Here is an 18058-nt window from a genome sequence, read left to right on the forward strand (position 1 = left end):
AAAGAATTATTTTCTTCTTGGTTCTTTCGGCAAAGTCACGTAGAAGGAAAATAATAAAATAATAAAAATAAAACATCATTAAATAATTCTCACGACGTTTCGGCCACAACAGACGTGAAGACTTCTGTTGGCACGGAATAAAGCTGCTCAGTAGTTCCCGGAGAAGCTCGAAACCAACAAACTATTTTTATTTTGCCAGGTAAGGCCCACTGAGCTATATAGCTTCTTTATCAGATCTGGCCACGAATGAGAGCTCAACGAAGTGGCTTATCACGTGGAAATGTATAGCAGCCAAATACTCCAAACGCACGTTGATTCTAAATATCGAGGGAAAAACCGGAGCACACAGGAGGTAACCCCACGCGACCACGGGGAGAGAGACACGCAAACTCCAAATATACAGCAGCAGGCGTCAGGATCGGGTTGGAACCCACGACCTCCTGCGTACCGGGCAAGGGAGTTAACATCTCATAGCCACCGTGATGATGATGATGATGAGAGACACGCAGATTCCAAATACACAGCAGCAGGCGTCAGGGTCGGGATGGAACCCACGACCTCCTGCGTACCAGGCGAGGGAGTTAACATCTCATAGCCACCGTGATGATGATGATGATGAGAGACACGCAGATTCCAAATACACAGCAGCAGGCGTCAGGGTCGGGATGGAACCCACGACCTCCTGCGTACCAGGCGAGGGAGTTAACATCAGCGCCCGAATGCACGCGCCGGTTGGAGCCGCGGCAAATCCGGCATCCCCGCGCGGGACGCACGGGGCAGCCGCACCGCGCGGCGTCGCTCACCGGCGGCGTGCAACGTGGCCGTCATGCACGAGGGCACCCAGGCCGTGGCGCCCGACGAGGCGTCGAACTCGTCCTGCAGAACGGCGAAGAACACGCCGAGCGACTGGGGCACGGGCAGTGAGAGGCTCATGGTGAGGAAAACGGCGCCCAGGACCACCCAGCCCCAGCCGCCGTCGGGAGGCTCCGGGCGGCCCGCCGGCCCTCCGGCCGCCCCCATGGCGTCCCGGCGAGGAGCGAGCGGTGGCCCCGACGGGCTTGGCCTGCCTGCGTTCCGCACGGGTCACGGACGCGTCCGGGTGGGGTCATCGGTTAAACGTTGTAATTTACTTTAAAAAATCATTTTTAAAAAATCTAAAATTCTCAGCCTTGCCTTTAATTGTGCTGTCTATCGTGGACTTCGGACATTGAACTACCGTAGCAAACAAATCTGATTGTCGTTGCTCCCACAGGGGGAGGGTGGGGGGGGGAGAGAAAGGGGTAAAATATCGGGTGATCCGGACATCGCACCTCCACAATTAGCACAGTTGGCTACGTACGGTGCGAAAGAAGTTTAACATACATACAGCCCATAGGACTCACACTGCTCATACACTAACACTGCCCATACACTAACACTACCCATAGTCTGTAGTTTTGGGTGTTAAAACCCTTGGATGAATTTGTCCGCAGTTAAAAAAAAATGGGGTAAATTCTCTACGAGCAACCCAACTTCATGCGAACATTTCATTCATATTGCGTCCCTGTCAAGAGCGTGATCGTGAACCCACGTTACCAGGCAGACGACACACAACGCAGCCACACGCTGTTGAAACCCTTTTCAGTACAAAGAAACGATCATGGCGACGTGGTCGACAAGTTGATCCTGCGTGCAAACAAAATACAATCTCCACTCTGCGATCCTCGCGGCAGCGGGCCAATCATTCGTTTTGGTGTCACTTCCAAAACACGACGACATAAGGACCGCGTGGGCTTCTCTGCGTAAGTGGCCCTATTAGGAGCGGAGGCGCAGAACCACGCCACGCACACGCGCCAGCTTGTTCCCGGACGATAATATTCGGTTACGTAACGCAAGTCCCGATGCTCAGCGATGGCGTTGGACTCATTGGGGGCCCCTAGCGGCTATTGCTGTTGAGGGGCACCCCCCCCCCCCAACTTTGAATGTAAAAATAAAAAAGCGACGAACTACCGGGCACATTCTTGATCCGCCGCGGTGTTTGTTGTTAATGGGCGCCATCGGTCGGGTCAAAATGTTTGGGGGTGTTTATTTTTCTTGTTACTCTACGGAGACTGAAAAGCGCTCAAAGCGGCGTGGAGAGATGCACGCTTGAAAATACACCCAGAGGCGCTTGCAGAGCGAAGAGGAACGCAAAGGATTGGAGCACGTACGTATTAATGTGTCAGTTTAACACAGGCATGTCCAAAGTGCGGCCCGCGGGCCAATCACGGCCCGCGGTCAGATTTCGTACGGCCCGCAGCTTCTGTCTTATAACGTGTTAGTTATGGCTCGCCAGCTCTGTCAGAATAAATACATCGTAAAAGTCATGGAAATTTAAGGTATTCTATACAGTTTGTTCAATATTATCTGACTGAATGAAAGGCAGAATTGCGTTCTTAGAGTTGTTCACGTCTGCCTGAGTGGCTGATATTTGGTTACATTGTCAATTGAAAAATAAAGGTAATTGTGACAATGAAAATTGTTTTATAACAGTGTGTGTTTCCACGTAACTTTTGTGGTTAAAACAATGTCAAAAGGAACTATTGGCCCCCGGGCATCTTCACTTTATCAAATCGACCGTGTGGAACGTACGTCCCAAAAAATCGTGACACTTGACCTCCCACCCACCCCCAACATGCAAAATACAGAGTGCTTCAAAAAAACGTTAACACTTTATGCAACAATAACCACGAGAAATGTTGTGCCTCCGGGCTCTGGAGACCACCTGGAGAAGATTTGGGGCACGCGTTGACAATGATGGTGAACAAGTGGACACCCTTTCACTTTTTGAAGCCATTAACATCACATTTGTTATCATGTTACAGTGTAGCAGTATCCGTTATTTTTCCATTCAAAACGATAGTCCCATATAAGTGTTAAAAACATTTTGAAACACCCTGTATAGAGAGAGTGGAGAGTAAAATGCAGTTCACGGAATGCTGTGGGTTTACTCTCCAGCACGCTGGTGCGTGCCATTCGCGTCACGAATTGGCACGTTTGTGTTTACGTGACAAGCCCTGTGGTCGGGTGGTGGCGGGTTTAACGACACAACATTTCGATTCACGCCATCTGACCCACCAAAAAAAAACCCTCTAATTACACGATGTAAGACAATTTTTGTTCCTGGGTAGTGTTATTTCGCAATTGCTTATGCCTCAAAAGTATAAAAACGGCGATTATTCCCCACAAACTTTGCTTTTGTGACCAGGACAGTGATATTTTTAAATGTACCTATTTTCAATGAAAAAACGGGCGAATTTGTGTCTTTTTGTTCACATAAAGTCAGAAGAAAAAAAATTAATAAAAATTTACAAATATTTATACTAAAATAATAAAAAAAATTACTACAAAAGATTTAGAAGCGAGTAGTTTTTCTAGTTTTTCGAGATTTACGATGATACTGTAAATCACTTTCACGAATCAGCCCCCAAAAGTAGTCTCCCATCATATTCTCGTTATGCCGACCTTGGTAGCGGCGTTCAAAGTCCAGTATATCCTGGTGGAAGCGCTCGCCTTGCTCCTCCGAGTACGCTCCCATGTTCTCCTTGAATTTATCAAGATGAGCATCAAGGATATGGACTTTAAGGGACATCCTACAGCCCATTGTGCCGTAGTTCTTCACCAGAGTCTCAACCAGCTCCACATAGTTTTCGACCTTGTGATTGCCCAGGAAGCCACGAACCACTGCGACAAAGCTGCTCCAAGCCGCTTTCTCCTTACTAGTGAGATTATTGGAGAATTCATTGGGCCCAATTTGATGTGCAGGCCCAATTTGATGTGCAGTGGTGGCATCAGCACCTTCCGGGGTCCACCAGTGGCTCCCACTTGACGTTGTTCCTCCCCACAGAGAACTCGGTCCGCTGCAGCCAGTCCCGCCTGTGGTAATGCGCCTTGGTGTCCCTGCTGCGCCAAATGCAAAGATAGCAGGGAAACTTGGTAAAACCGCCTTGGAGACCCATCAGGAATGACACGATTTTGAAGTCTCCGATGACCTCCCAACCATACTCATCATACTCGTCATACTTCAAGGCGTCCAGCAAGGTCTTGATGCTGTTGTAATCCTCTTTGAGGTGCACCGAGTGAGCCAGGGGAAGAGACGGGTATTTGTTACCATTATGGAGCAGCACGGCTTTGAGGCTCCTGGATGAGATGTCAATGAAGAGGAGTCACTAATTCTGGTTACAGGCGATTCCGATAGCCTCGAACAGAAGCAGAGCCCATCTTGACGGGTGAAGAAGCTGCAAAAAGGTTGGTGACGCTTCCTCTGATCTGCGACTTGCACACTTTCATCCAACAAGTTCCACTGCTTGAGCCGAGACGTCAAAAGCCGGGCATTGGGACTTGGTGAGACCAAGATCTCTGATCAAGTCGTTGAGGTCTTTTTGGTTGGGGTAGCATGGGTTTCTCTCCTCAGCTCCACCTCTGAAATTGTCATCTGGATCTACAATGTCTTCCTCGCTCTCTGACTTGCTGCTCTCTTCTAAAGACGGCTGCTCTCTCTCCGGAGGAGTGGGTACGGGGAGCTCATGGCAGTGTGGCACCGGGGCGATGGATGAAGGTCTGGATACATGATAGCAGGTGCATTGTTGCCAGTCCGACGTTTGGAAGGGTCCACCATGCAGAAGCAGCAGTTGCTCGAGTGGTCAGTGGGTTCCCGCCAAATTCTTGGGATAGCGAACTTCATGGCTCTCTTTTCCCCTCTGTACCATCCTACAAAAATACATTTATTTCACCCATGACTAATGTTTAAGAGTTTCTTGCAACATTTTTCATTTATATATTTTTTCAATAACATTGAAAATTGTAAAACATTTGAAAATTAAAAACTTTTACAATTCAATTTTTTTACAAATTGTACAACCTAAAATTCTGAGCAACAATTGTTCATCTTACCTTCCAGAGTATTTTTGCATTGCTCGCAGGTGAAATGAGGTGCCCAGAGTTTGTCTTGATCCCCGACAGGCATGCCGAAATATGCCTTGTAGGCCTCACATATCTTAGCAGATGCTTCCACAGAGTACTTTTTCGCTCTTGTCTTGATTAATTGGCCGCAGACATAGCAAAATGCGTCTGCTGGATGCTTGCAACCTCTTGATGCCATCTCAGAAAAATGCAGATATGTATCCACTTAGGCAGCTGGAACTAAACTGAACTGGTGGGCTTAAGGCCCCTGTATTTATACGACTATTTATATTACTGGAAAGTTCTAGAATGTTATAGAAGTTACTCCAAGTATACCCGGCACTGAATCTATCTGGAATGTTCTGGAAAATAGGTAAATTTCAAAATATCACTGTCCTGGTCATAAAAGCAAAGTTAGTGGGGAATAATAGCCATTTTTATGTACTTTTGAGGTAAAAGCAGGGCCTTGCACATCCAACAGCGGACTGTGCAAGGCAAGGTCTTGTACAGTCCACTGCTGGATAAAGCCCCCACGGCCTTAAAGGGCGAAAAATATACACAATAGGCGACGTTTCGGGCAACGGAGGAGCTTCTTCAGAGGACAACGTATCTGGCGAGGGGGTTATTTTTTTTTATTAACAAAAAAAGATGCATGCACCATTGCACCAACTCGGCATCGTCACATCATTCAAACATCACGGTGGTGCTGGGGGGTAGGGGATGGCAAAGCAGTGAATGCTGAAGAACCCACAGGGGGGGGGGGGGGGGGGGGGCAGATGATTGACCGGCGGTGGCCGGGGTGGCTGAATGGAGAAGGGGGTGTGGTGGTGGTGGTGAGATGTTATCGTGCGGGTGCGCTAACCGTTGCGCCACCGCTCCTCCTCACGTCGCCACTGAACAATGGTTCCCGGGCGTCGCGAGACAGAGAGAGAGAACGCGGGCAGCAGCAGCAGGGGCAGCAGCTGCAGCAGCAGCAGGGGCAGCAGCTGCAGCAGCAGCAGGGGCAGCAGCTGCAGCAGCAGCAAGGGGCAGCGGCAGCAGCAGCAACAGCGGCCGACGGTCGTGGTGGTGGGTGGTGGTGAGTGGGGGGGTGATGGTGGGTGGGAGGGGGTGATGGTGGTGATGGGTGGGGGGGGTGATGGTGGTGATGGGTGGGGGGGGTAGTGGTGGGGGCACTGCAGCCCCCCCCCCCGGGACATCTGCTCTGCACCAGGGAACAGAGATCGCAACTCCCCCTCCGTGAGGCCCTCAACGGGGCAGTCAACGGGGCAGTCAAGGGGGCAGTCAACGAGGCAGTCAAGGGGGCAGTCAACGGGGCAGTCAAGGGGGCAGTGAAGGGGGCAGTCAACAGGGCAGTCAAGGGGGCAGTCAACGGGGCAGTGAAGGGGGCAGTCAACGGGGCAGTCAACGGGGCAGTCAACAGGGTAGTCAAGGGGGCAGTCAACGGGGCAGTGAAGGAGGCAGTCAACGGGGCAGTCAAGGGGGCAGTGAAGGGGGCAGTCAAGGGGGCAGTGAAGGGGGCAGTCAAGGGGGCAGTCAAGGGGGCAGTGAAGGGGGCAGTCAACGGGGCAGTCAAGGGGGCAGTCAACGGGGCAGTCAACGGGGCAGTCAACGGGGCAGTCAACAGGGCAGTCAACAGGGCAGTCAACGGGGCAGTGAAGGGGGCAGTCAACGGGGCAGTCAAGGGGGCAGTGAAGGGGGCAGGCGAGCGCTGTTCGCGAGCAGCGATCTACGAAGGCCGAGAGGGCCGCCTTTGTCTCTCCCCCGCCACCCCCACGTGCTGCTGTTTACACGCCGCACCGGGGACTCGCGTTTTGGTTTTTAAGGCTGAGTCGACCTAGGCGGAGGCACGAGAACCGGCAATTTAATCAAGAGCGGGAATCGAACCGGGGGGCATCGCCGCCACAACCACCACCACCACCACAACAACCACCACAACCATCACCACCTGGCTACAGACAAAGACAAAGCTCCCCGCATATACCCGGGTAGCCTGCGCGGGCAAGGGCGCCGTTATCGGCGGGGCCCTCCCCGAGCGGCTCCCCCACCACCACAACAACCACAACAACCAGCACAACAATCACCACCACTACAACAACCACCACCACCCCGAGTGGCTCCCCCACCACCACAACAACCACAACAACCAGCACAACAATCACCACAACAACAACCACCACCAGCACAACAACCACCACCACTACCCCGAGCGGCTCCCTCACCACCACCACCACAACAACCACCACCACCACCACCCCGAGCGGCTCCCCCACAACAACCAGCACAACAACCAGCACAACCACCACAACAACCACCACCAGCACAACAACAACCACCACCACCCCGAGCGGCTCCCTCACCACCACAACAACCACCACTACTACCCCGAGCGGCTCCCCCACCACAACCACCACAACAACAACCACAACCACCACAACAACCACCACCCTGAGCGGCTCCCCCACCACAACCACCAGCACAACAACCACCACAACAACAACCACCACCACCACCCCGAGCGGTTCCCTTGACAACCGCTCGCGGGGAGCGATCGATGATGGGAGGCCCAAGGGGGGTGGTGGTCAAACGCCACGGCCCCGGCCGCCTTTGTCTCTCCCCCACACACCCCCCCACCAAGTGGTGATGGTTTACAACACGTGGGGGTGGGGGGGGGTAACTCGTTTGTATTTAAGGCTGAGTCGGCCTAGGGGGGGTAGCCCAATGGAACCGGTCGCCAGTTCGAGCGTGGGAATCGAACCCCGGGGATTTGTAGGCCACAGCTTCTCGACCACAACAACAACAATAACCACAACAACAACAACCACAACAACAACAACCACCACCACCTGAACCATTACAAAGACAAAGCTCCCACCTCGTGTAACCTCCCGTGCCGTGCGGGGCAAGTGCCGAGAGAGGCCGCGATAGACACAAACGGGGCGGCCACAGTGAGGTTCGTTACCCATCGTAGTCACCCCTAGTCCCCTGCCTGACGTCAAGATCATGATCCTAATCATGATCCTAATCATGATCTTGATCCTCATCACGATCCACACCGCACCGGTTTAAGGCCGAGTCGACCTAGGAGGGAGTCGGCCCAGGACCGGTTCGGAAAAATCGTCGGCCGTGGATTGCGTGGAATCGGAAGGGGGCACAACTCTCCACCACCACCACCACAACCAGATTAGTTGTTGTTGTTGTGGGTGGTGGGGGGTGATATCGATCGATACCGGGCAACTCGCCGAACAGGGGAAGCTGAAACACAAACCTGAGCGCCACCGCTGCGCAACAACGAACAGCAGCAGCAACAACAATAATAACACGTTGACTGACAAACACACAGACACAGAGAGACAGGCAGAGAGAGACAGGCAGAGAGGGGCTTGGGGAGTTCTCTCACCTCCTGTGAGAAGGAGCCACCACCACCACTACACCACCACCAGCCGTGGGCTTCACCTCCCCCGTCACCGCAGAGCCCCGCTTGAACTTGCGACGAAGTCGACTGGCCGGGGCCGGCCCCGCTATAAATACACACGGGGTCCCCCCCACCAACCCCACCAATCCCCGCCACCGCCACCCCCCACCGCCACCACCACCACCACCCCCCACCGCCCCCCCCACCACCACCCCCCACCGCCCCCCCCACCACCACCACTCCTGTTCCTTGACGCAAGCTGCCGCTGGGGGCTCGCCAACTGTGTGCGTTCGGAGTGCCCCCGTTGCCAAATCGTCGGATGACACACAAGCACCACCCACCAACAACCCACCCAACCACTACCCACACACTCAACCACCCACCCACCCAACCACTACCCACACACATACGCACCACCCACCAACAACCCACCAAACCACTACCCACACACTCAACCACCCCACCCACTCAACCACCCCACCACTACCCACCCACCAACCAACCACCCACCCCACCAACCACCCAACCAATTACCTACCTCCAACCACCACCCACCCATCCAACCACCCACCCAACCAACCACCCACCAACCAACCACCCACCCACCAACCAACCACCCACCCACCAACCAACCACCCACCCACCAACCAACCACCCACCCACCACCCACCAACCCCCCACCCACCCACCACCTCCTTTGGTTGTATGGCTTCTAAAGCCAGGCTGGGGTGGTGTGTGGGCTGTCGTGCCACGGGCCTGGGCAAGGTGCCTGTTTGCGGAGCGGTGCCTTTTTGTTGTTGTTGTTGTTTCTGTTACGCACCTGGCTGCCGAGTCGAGCTCGGGGAGGTCCGTGGGGGTGGGGGACCTGAGCCCGGGGCACCGTCGCCACTGATGTTCGCCGTGAAACGAGAATTTAACTCGGGGGGGGGGGAGACGCACGGGTTTCGGATTATGATTTGGCTGCGGGAAAAAAATGTTCACGTGATAAGCCGCTTTGTTGTTAAGCAAGGCCGTAATTATCATATATATTGGGGAGAGGGGGGGGACATCCCCCCACACCCCCCCCCCCCCAATATTCAAATATGCTCAAAATATCCCCCCCCCCCCCACATATATATTGCTATTAAAAAAATTATATGCTATGTAAATAAATACAATAATTTGCTAAACCTTGGCCACAATATCTGGACTTGTCTTCATATAAATCAATGCGTAGATTTCTGTTCATATGATTGTGGTTATGGTTGTACTTTATTAATCCCTAATCTCTGCCATTACATACAATGAAACAAGAAATGGTAAAAAAAGAAAAAACAGAGCAATGTAATACAATACACTATTAGACATTATTGTAAAAAATAAAATAAAAAGTCCACCCCATGGGTTAGTGAATTTTTTAATATTTTAGGCAGGAAATGAGTGTTCAAATTTAGATATTTTTCTGCGTTGGGACCCCCAGACATCCTGGATGATTTGGTCCCCCCCAATTTTGACTCCATGGCTACGGCCTTGTTGTGAAGCATCATCACGGTCGTTTCGCCCGCGGTAATGACCGGGGCGGCCCGCTGGATTCAAACCGTGAACCTTTGCAACAAGTCACGGTGGCGAGGAGATGTTAACTACCTCGTCTGGTATGCAGGGGGCTCGTTGGTTGGTTCGATCCTGACCCTGACGTCTGCTGCTGTATATTTGGATTTTGCGTGTGTCTCTTTCCCTGTGGACGTGTGAATTTTTCATAATCAACATTACGTATTTCGAGTGTTTGGCTGCTTTCAATGTCCACATGATGATAAGCCACTTCGTTGAGCTCCGCTCGTTGTTGTGAGCGTCGCTCCTCCGCCCTCCGTTGTTGTTGGAGGGCGACTGCCTCCTACTGCCCAGGAGCGTCCTTCACGAGCCTCCTCCACTGAGGCCGATCTTGACACCGCTGGTACCAGTCATCGGCAAGTCCACTCAGCTCCACGTCCTCGTGTACCGCATCACTCCATCTCTTCTCTCGCCCGTGCTGCGCCCGTTTAGCCCCCTCGATCCGGCCGAACAAAAGCTGTTTAGGCATGCGATGGCTGGGCATGCGGGCTACATGACCGGCACACACACACGCACCCACAGCTGGATTATCGTTTTCACACTTGGCCTTACAGTAGAATCCAGGAGGCCTCCACTGGCTCAAACATATTCGATCTCCCGATGTGGCACCTCTGTGTCCACGCAGCGCTTATGAGAACTCAACAGTTGGACCGTGTAGGCAGCTCGCCTGTGGTGGGGTAAAGCGGCGTGGGTAACATCCTTCACCTCCTCCAATGTACCGAACCAGCGTGTAGATGAGAAGGGCAAACCTACTCTCGAGAGGGGGCCCAATTTAGAGCCCTCCTCTTAGAGAGGGCCCTTCTGCCAGCGGTAGCGTGAGCAAGCAATTGCAGGGTTGCGCCTCTGCCCTTTGGCATAGTTGTATGCACTTGGCCACCAAGGCATATTTGAACAGGAACACTTTACGCGTGTTTTTTGAGACAGGTGATACGTCATGGTACGTGCACTTTCACGAGTGGAACAGTTCTTGTTATTTCATGGTTTTTTGTTAAATTCCTGGCTTATCACATTCGGCTGAAGAGCTAGCTAGCCTCTCGATGAGCACGGTTGGCTCCGTACGTTGCGAAATAAGTTCAACATACATATATCACATACAGCCCATAGACTAACACTACCCATAGAAGAACACTACGCATACACTAACACTACCCATAGACCAGGGGCGGGGAACCTTTTTTCTGCCAAGGGACATTTGGATATTTATAACATCAATCGCCGGCCATACAAAATTATTAACTTAAAAATTAGCCCGTTATATTTGGTCAAACATTTAATCAACTCACTCCTAATGTGATGGCTGGAAATGCTTCTCTTTGGTGAGGCGTGTGATGTTAGCTGGTATTGATGATGTTGCTACTCGCAACTGATTTTCCAGGTTTGCTCCTAGATTTATTGAATTTCAAGTCTTATCTGCGGTTGCCTTGGCAGGGCCAGACCAAGTGATTTCGCGGGCCTTATACGGCCCACGGGCCGGACGTTCCCCGCCCCTGCCATAGACGAAACTATCCATAGACGAAACTACCCATACACTAACACTACCGTTAGACTAACGCTGCCTAGAGACTCAACACTGCACCACCGATTAGCACGGTTGCCTAAGTATGGTGCGAAAGAAGTTCAGCATACAATTGATCATAGATTATATTATCTGGCTGCTTCCAACATTATCCGGTGGTCCCAGTGCCCGATTCGGTGAAACCGCTCCAAGAGCTGTGATCGAGATCGGCGTGTGTGACAAAGTGTAAAATATATACGATACACTATACTCAACATACAACTTAAACAATTAAAATCATGCACTACTGTTTATACATCACCCCCATGCTGCAGAGTCTTCGAGGATGGAGTGGCAAATACGGCACAGTAAATACGGTAACTTTTTAAAGTTGGATATACATTTGTTGTCTATTTGTATCTTTATTTATGCCACTTTCATGTTGTAAACACATTTAAAACACCAGAAAAACATGTGTAGTGTAGCAGCGCCGACTGGCGGCCAGAAGTAGCAATTGCGGGTGCACTCACCCAAGGGGAGACAGGATACACGGCAGTGTCCACAAAGGGGCAAGAACTGGAGCAAGAGTCATGGAAGGGAGGGTCACGGAAGTAATCCATCTTGAAGAAGCCCCCAGAACCAGCAAGAAGGCTCGAGAAGGGGGGCGTGGCCAGGGCAGGGCATAAAAGGGGGCGAGAGAGGGAGCTTTGGGCTGTCCGTGGGAGTCGGGGTCGTCTCGTCGTTTCTGCCGTCTTCATCGCCGCCGCCGTCGTCGCTGCCGTCTTTGTCATCGCTCGACGAGGCCGCTGCTAGGTAGTCAGCCAGCTATCTAGTCAGTTGGTGCCATCGTTGCTAGCGGTCAGTGTTGTGTTATGTGCTAGCGAGGGTAAGTGCAAGTTTTGAGTAATAAATAAGGTGCCTCTATAGTGTATTGTCTCCGGAGTCCTACATTACACGTGTACACAACACCCAAAAACATGTCATTCAAGAATGAGCAAAAATAAGCTATTTTAAAAATAATGATTCATTTAGTGATTGTCCGGCGTTTTTTAAAATCCGAAGCCGCCAGATAATCGATAATCCACGGTACATAGAGGTGCATATGTGTCCCGATTATTTTTGACATCCACTTATTGGCTCGGTTCCTTGACAAGCACGAACATGACCCTTCGGGAGGCAGGATGTGGCGTGGGAGGTTGGGGGGGGGGGTTCCCTGTTTTTAAATGTACCCAGGTAACTGGCCACAAAAGTTTTTCCTAAAAATATTTTTAGTTATTCAGTGTAAATGTGTCGATTCAGTAAGGGCTCTCATCCAGCAGTGGATTGACAAAAGAGCTTTATATTCGAGTACAGTTTATATTCAGTCGTTTGCAGATGTAGATGGTTTGGTTGAGGGACCTCGTGGGTCTCCATGTCTGATGTGGAGAATGTTTCGACTGGTACGCCATGCATGTATTTTGAACTCCTTTCGCACCGTATGTAGCCGACCGTGCTAATCAGCTAAACTGTAAATTATTATGTTTTTACTTTAACAGGTAAGCTCTACTGAGCTGCATAGCTCTTTTTCAGAACCGGCCACAAATGATAGCTCCACGAAGTGGCTTATCACGTGGAAATGTGTAGCAGCCAAATAGTCACATTAATTTTAAGTGTGGAGGGAAAAACCGGAGGACCCTGAGAAAAATCCACGTGACCACGGGGAGAGACACATGCAAACTCCAAATATCCAATCGTCAGGGTCAGGATCTAACCCACAACCCCCTGTATAGCAGGCGAGGGTAGTTAGCATCAAGCCACCGTGGTGCCCTGTTCATCGGCATACAGGGAGGTCAAAGGACCTCCCTCTATGCCTTTGACCTCCATGTGAGGTCAAAGGCAGGGCCATCCATAGGAAGGGTGGGGGCACCGGGGCAAATCACACTGTGAGCTCCCTCCCCCACGACGCCTGCACACTAAACCGGAAGTATTACATCTGAGACCGTGACGCAGAAGCGCAATTAGGGAGAGTGGGGGGGCAGTCGCCCCGATTCCCTGTGTACCCTGGGTACGGCTCCGGCTACTACAGAAAAAGGCAACTTCATTTTTATTTAACAGTCGTCTGAAACCATTGGAACCTCATTTGCCAGTAAAAAAATTGGATAATTGGTTTTTTACCCTTCTATCTGGCAACAAAAAAAAGGTGTCAGTTTTGTTTCCAGATAGAAGGGTAAAAAAACAATTATCAGTCGTCTGAAAGTTAAGCTGCAGCCCTGCAATTTATTGCACGCGTCACTCCATTGGTCCAGACAGCCCCTCTGTAATGTATTTTGGTCTACTCTTCCACCGCCAACCAGACATCTGAAAAAACTATCCCAGTGTTTCAACTGCCGTGAAAACAACGGTCGATATGGGGACGTTTTAATTTTCGCAGACCTCCTGTATGGATAATTCTGCCTAAAATGTATCTGCCACTTGAGTATGAGGGCACCCAGATTGTGAGCGAAGTCGGAGGATGTTGCGCCTTCTCACGAGTGATCGATATTCTCCACGGATCATTGCCATGTGTAACAGCTGTGTGTAGTCCATATTATTGGGCTCTTTCGGTAAAGTCACTGAGATAGGTTCGAAGAAAATAACAAAAATAACAAAAAACTACGACGTTTCGATCGCAACACAAGCAATCGTTATTTTCTTTGAACCTATCTACGTGACTTTACCGAAAGACCCAAGAATATGAATTCCTGCAGTCACGAAAGCTTCAAGTCAAGATTTAGCTGTGTGTAGGTTTACCACCTCTGATTGAATGGGAAAAAAGACCCAGGACATATCATTGGAGGAAGAACAGCTCACGATACCGGGAAGAGGGAAGCCGACTGCATGTACATTAATTGTGTCTCGGCCTCGAGGTACGCTGCGCGTTGCACCACTATCGAGTAGTTAACCTCGCATTCAATAAACTTTCAGAGCCAGGGTGAACATCCGACTCCAACGTATTGAATGAATAGAACGAGGTAAAACTGATGGAAAAACACAGCACAAAATATAGCATCTGTTAATACTTGCAATATGAATACAATGAATGGACACTGCAGCATCATAACATTGTCTTAGATAACATGAATCTCAATAATAGGTCCTGGATGGACTAGGCACCTACATTAGCACTGAATAGCTATACAACAAGAGAATAAGCTACTGTGTTAAATAAGGTCACTTTGTGTAATCACCATACTGCAGCCCAAATGTACAGCGCTGCGCATAACACTGAACTGTGGATGAGATACTTCTTCATCCTTGCTCTCAAGAACGCATTAAAACTACATGAGCACAAGTCTGCCTTGACTCATCCAACTACAAATAACATAAACAATAATGCAAGTGGCAGGCTTCGTTGTTAACTAGGCCTCATATTTATCATAACAATTTAACAGCATTATAAAGGCATTCACAGAATTATAACGGCATTCCCAATATTATAAGAACATAAACGAACTTACAGACAATGCTTCTTAAAGTCCCACAATGAACAGATGCACCCGTCTTCACTGAGACGCTAATTATACAGGTAGGAACAACAGTTCCACACTGCCCACCAGGGAGTATTTGCCTGTCGTGCATAGCCCCTCCCAAACATGTAGTACACTCCCGGATTGGTTGAAGTGCGTCACGTGACCGCGAGCTTTCTGTCGTGCACGAATGAGCTGTCCAACCAAGTTCCTACCTGCCCACTCCGAAGGAACGTATTGCCTCCATTTTGTACTCTTTGCAATGGCCGACACCCCTGCCTGGCCTCGTGGCTTAGAGACCCTTAACTTGTAAGGTCCTTTTTCTTGGTTCTTTCGGTAAAGTCACGTAGAAGGGAAGTAATAAAATAATAAAATAAAACATTATAAAATAATTCTCACGACGTTTCGGCCACAACGCAAGCAGCCGTCCTCAGGTGAAGACCAGGTCTGTCAGGGAGACAGCGTCTGAATGACTTTACCGAAAGAACCAAGAAGATGAATCCCTGCAGTCACGAAAGCTTTAAATCGAAATTGTAACGTCATGGTCACGTGACCAAACTCAACACCATCATATCAGGAAGTTCCTGTGAAAACACACCCCCATATCTGCCGTGGGGCAGAACACGTATCCAGTGGTTTATTATTATGCAACTGAAAAAAACACAAATACTGTTAATGTGCTGGAAATACGTAGCTTTCCCAGAACAGCAACATCAATAATCCTAGAAAAATTATGGCAAGTGGCAACCCGAGCTGTTTAGATAGCAGCCAATGGGGCATGTGGCTTGATGCTTCGGGGCATCCGGTGGTGATGGGGACAGATTAGGTCCACCAATCTGTGCACTCTGTAATCAAAACCCAGACATTTATCACTCGGGACGAGGTCTGTTATCGCAGTACACTGCTGTCATAACGTTCAACACGAAAACCCATGAAAGATACCGGTAGAAATCAGTTGCTGTGACCCGGACACACGAAAGCCAATTTCGTGGACTATCAAACCCGGACCCAATGATGGATAAGAGGCAGTGGTGGGGCAGGGAATTCAGTTTCAGAGTACTGTACAGTTGTTGGGGCACTTACTGAGCATCATTGACTCGCACCTCCGATAAGCACGGTTGGGTACGTACGGCGCGAAATAAGTTCAACATACGTACACCCACATACAGCTCAACTGGAAAAAAAATGCAGCAAGGGCGATGCAGGCTGTGTGTGGAGTGTTTGGCGGTGCAGTGGTTGGCACACTGTGCTTTACATTCTTGGAGGACCTGGGTTCAATTCTCAATTGTGTTCTAACGACAACGGCAAGTGATATGTGATCCTCGTGTTTAGCTGTCTCGTAAGGCGGGTATCTAATGCAGCGTTTAAACTGCAGCATTGGCAGGGCCGGACCAACGACATATTGGAGGGCCAGGGCAAAATGCCAGATGAGGTCTCTTCTGAGGTCCGATGAAATCTCTGAGGCTCAGGGCAAAACCTATGCCTTTCTTCAGGGCTCTGAGAAATTGACGATACAGGGTGGTCGAACACGGTGCTGATCACACTACTAACCCACTGGGGTGGGATGCTAGCGTTAATAGGTGCTCACCAACATTGCTTGCCCCTGTGATCCTGAAATCTTCAAAGCTGGATGGATATGATGTGTCCGCGTGCGAGTGCGACTTCTCTAACACAGGAAAAGAGATTAACTGGCGCCCGTTTTTGGAGATTTGATTTATAGATTCGTTTTAAGGAATCTATTCTAAGCCAGATTGACTTTGAGCTGCTCACTGTAGGCTCCGATTTTCTATCTTGGTCCTCTCGTGTTACCGAAACCATTACATAACCGGAATAAAAAAAAACTTCCCACTGGCCTACGTGTCCTTGTCGTTGTGAGTTAAAATAAATCGAAATGTTCGGGTTTGATAACATCAGTCACTGTTAATTCTCAGTCGCACAATGCTCGTGACAAGTTCCCGTTTGCAGACACACGCTGCAATTGTTCAATTGTTCTTTGCTTGTCGCTAAAACTGTGCCTGTGACGGATGCTGCCTCGGTGCAATGTGCAACACCGCTGGGCTTGTAAATCAAGGAGTCGTCCGTTCGATCTCCAGGCGCGGCAGTTTAAGTAATGGAAACGTTCCTGAAATCGTACCGCCTGCCGTCGACCCAGCATTGCGAATGGGTGCACGGCAGTGAGTGGGTCGACGGGCTGCGTGCGGTGGGGCAAAGCAAGACCGTAGCCATGGAGTGGACATTGGGGGGGACCAAATCTTCCAGGGGGTCCTGAGGGCCCCCCCCCCCCCCCAGAAAAAAAAATCTAAATTTGAAAACGAATTTCCTTTCGATTCAAAGCTTTCGTGAATGCAGGGATGCATCGTCTTGGTTCTTTCGGTAAGTCACGTAGAAGGAAAATAATAAAATAATAAAAATAAAACATATAAATAATTCTCACGACGTTTTGGCCACAACGCAAGCAGCCGTCCTCAGGTGGAGAACAGGTCTGTCAAGTAGACAGAGTCTGAATGTCTACTTGACAGACCTGTTCTCCACCTGAAGACGTCTGCTTGCGTTGTGGCCGAAACGTCGTGAGAATTATTTTATGTTTTATTTTTATTATTTTATTATTTTCCTTCTACGTGACTTTACCGAAAGAACCAAGACGATGCATCCCTGCAGTCACGAAAGCTTTGAATCGAAAGGAAATTCGTTTTCAAATTTAGATTTTTTTTTCTGGGGGGGGGGGGGGCCTCCAGACCCCCTGGAAGATTTGGTCCCCCCCAATGTCCACTCCATGGCTACGGTCTTGCTTTGCCCCACCGCACGCAGCCCGTCGACCCACTCACTGCCGTGCACCCATTCGCAATGCTGGGTCGACGGCAGGCGGTACGATTTCAGGAACGTTTCCATTACTTAAACTGCCGCGCCTGGAGATCGAACGGACGACTCCTTGATTTACAAGCCCAGCGGTGTTGCACATTGCACCGAGGCAGCATCCGTCACAGGCACAGTTTTAGCGACAAGCAAAGAACAATTGAACAATTGCAGCGTGTGTCTGCAAACGGGAACTTGTCACGAGCATTGTGCGACTGAGAATTAACAGTGACTGATGTTATCAAACCCGAACATTTCGATTTATTTTAACTCACAACGACAAGGACACGTAGGCCAGTGGGA

The 18058-nt window shown here is 50.2% G+C and overlaps 1 protein-coding gene across 4 annotated transcripts in view; it reads right to left on the reverse strand.

Annotated features, from left to right (window-relative positions):
• Positions 1–8448, reverse strand: part of LOC133358678 (monocarboxylate transporter 3-like) — a 30098-nt gene extending 21650 nt beyond the window's left edge. For 2 of the 4 annotated variants that reach the window (XM_061577104.1, XM_061577101.1), the window contains exons 1-2: positions 4912–5108; positions 804–1067 (exon numbers count right to left, since the gene is read on the reverse strand). In XM_061577104.1, the coding sequence (XP_061433088.1) occupies positions 804–1067; positions 4912–4984 (337 nt within the window). In that variant the 5' untranslated portion in view covers positions 4985–5108. Of the gene's footprint in view, positions 1–803; positions 1068–3816; positions 4729–4911; positions 5109–8320 lie in introns of those variants that run through there. The other 2 variants (XM_061577102.1, XM_061577103.1) reach the window with 2 other exon arrangements.
• Positions 8449–18058: the final 9610 nt, after the last annotated feature.

Source organism: Lethenteron reissneri, chromosome 63 (genome assembly GCF_015708825.2).
Source record: "Lethenteron reissneri isolate LAM-NWPU_2019-01 chromosome 63, ASM1570882v1, whole genome shotgun sequence".
Classification (NCBI taxonomy): Eukaryota; Metazoa; Chordata; class Hyperoartia; order Petromyzontiformes; family Petromyzontidae; genus Lethenteron; species Lethenteron reissneri.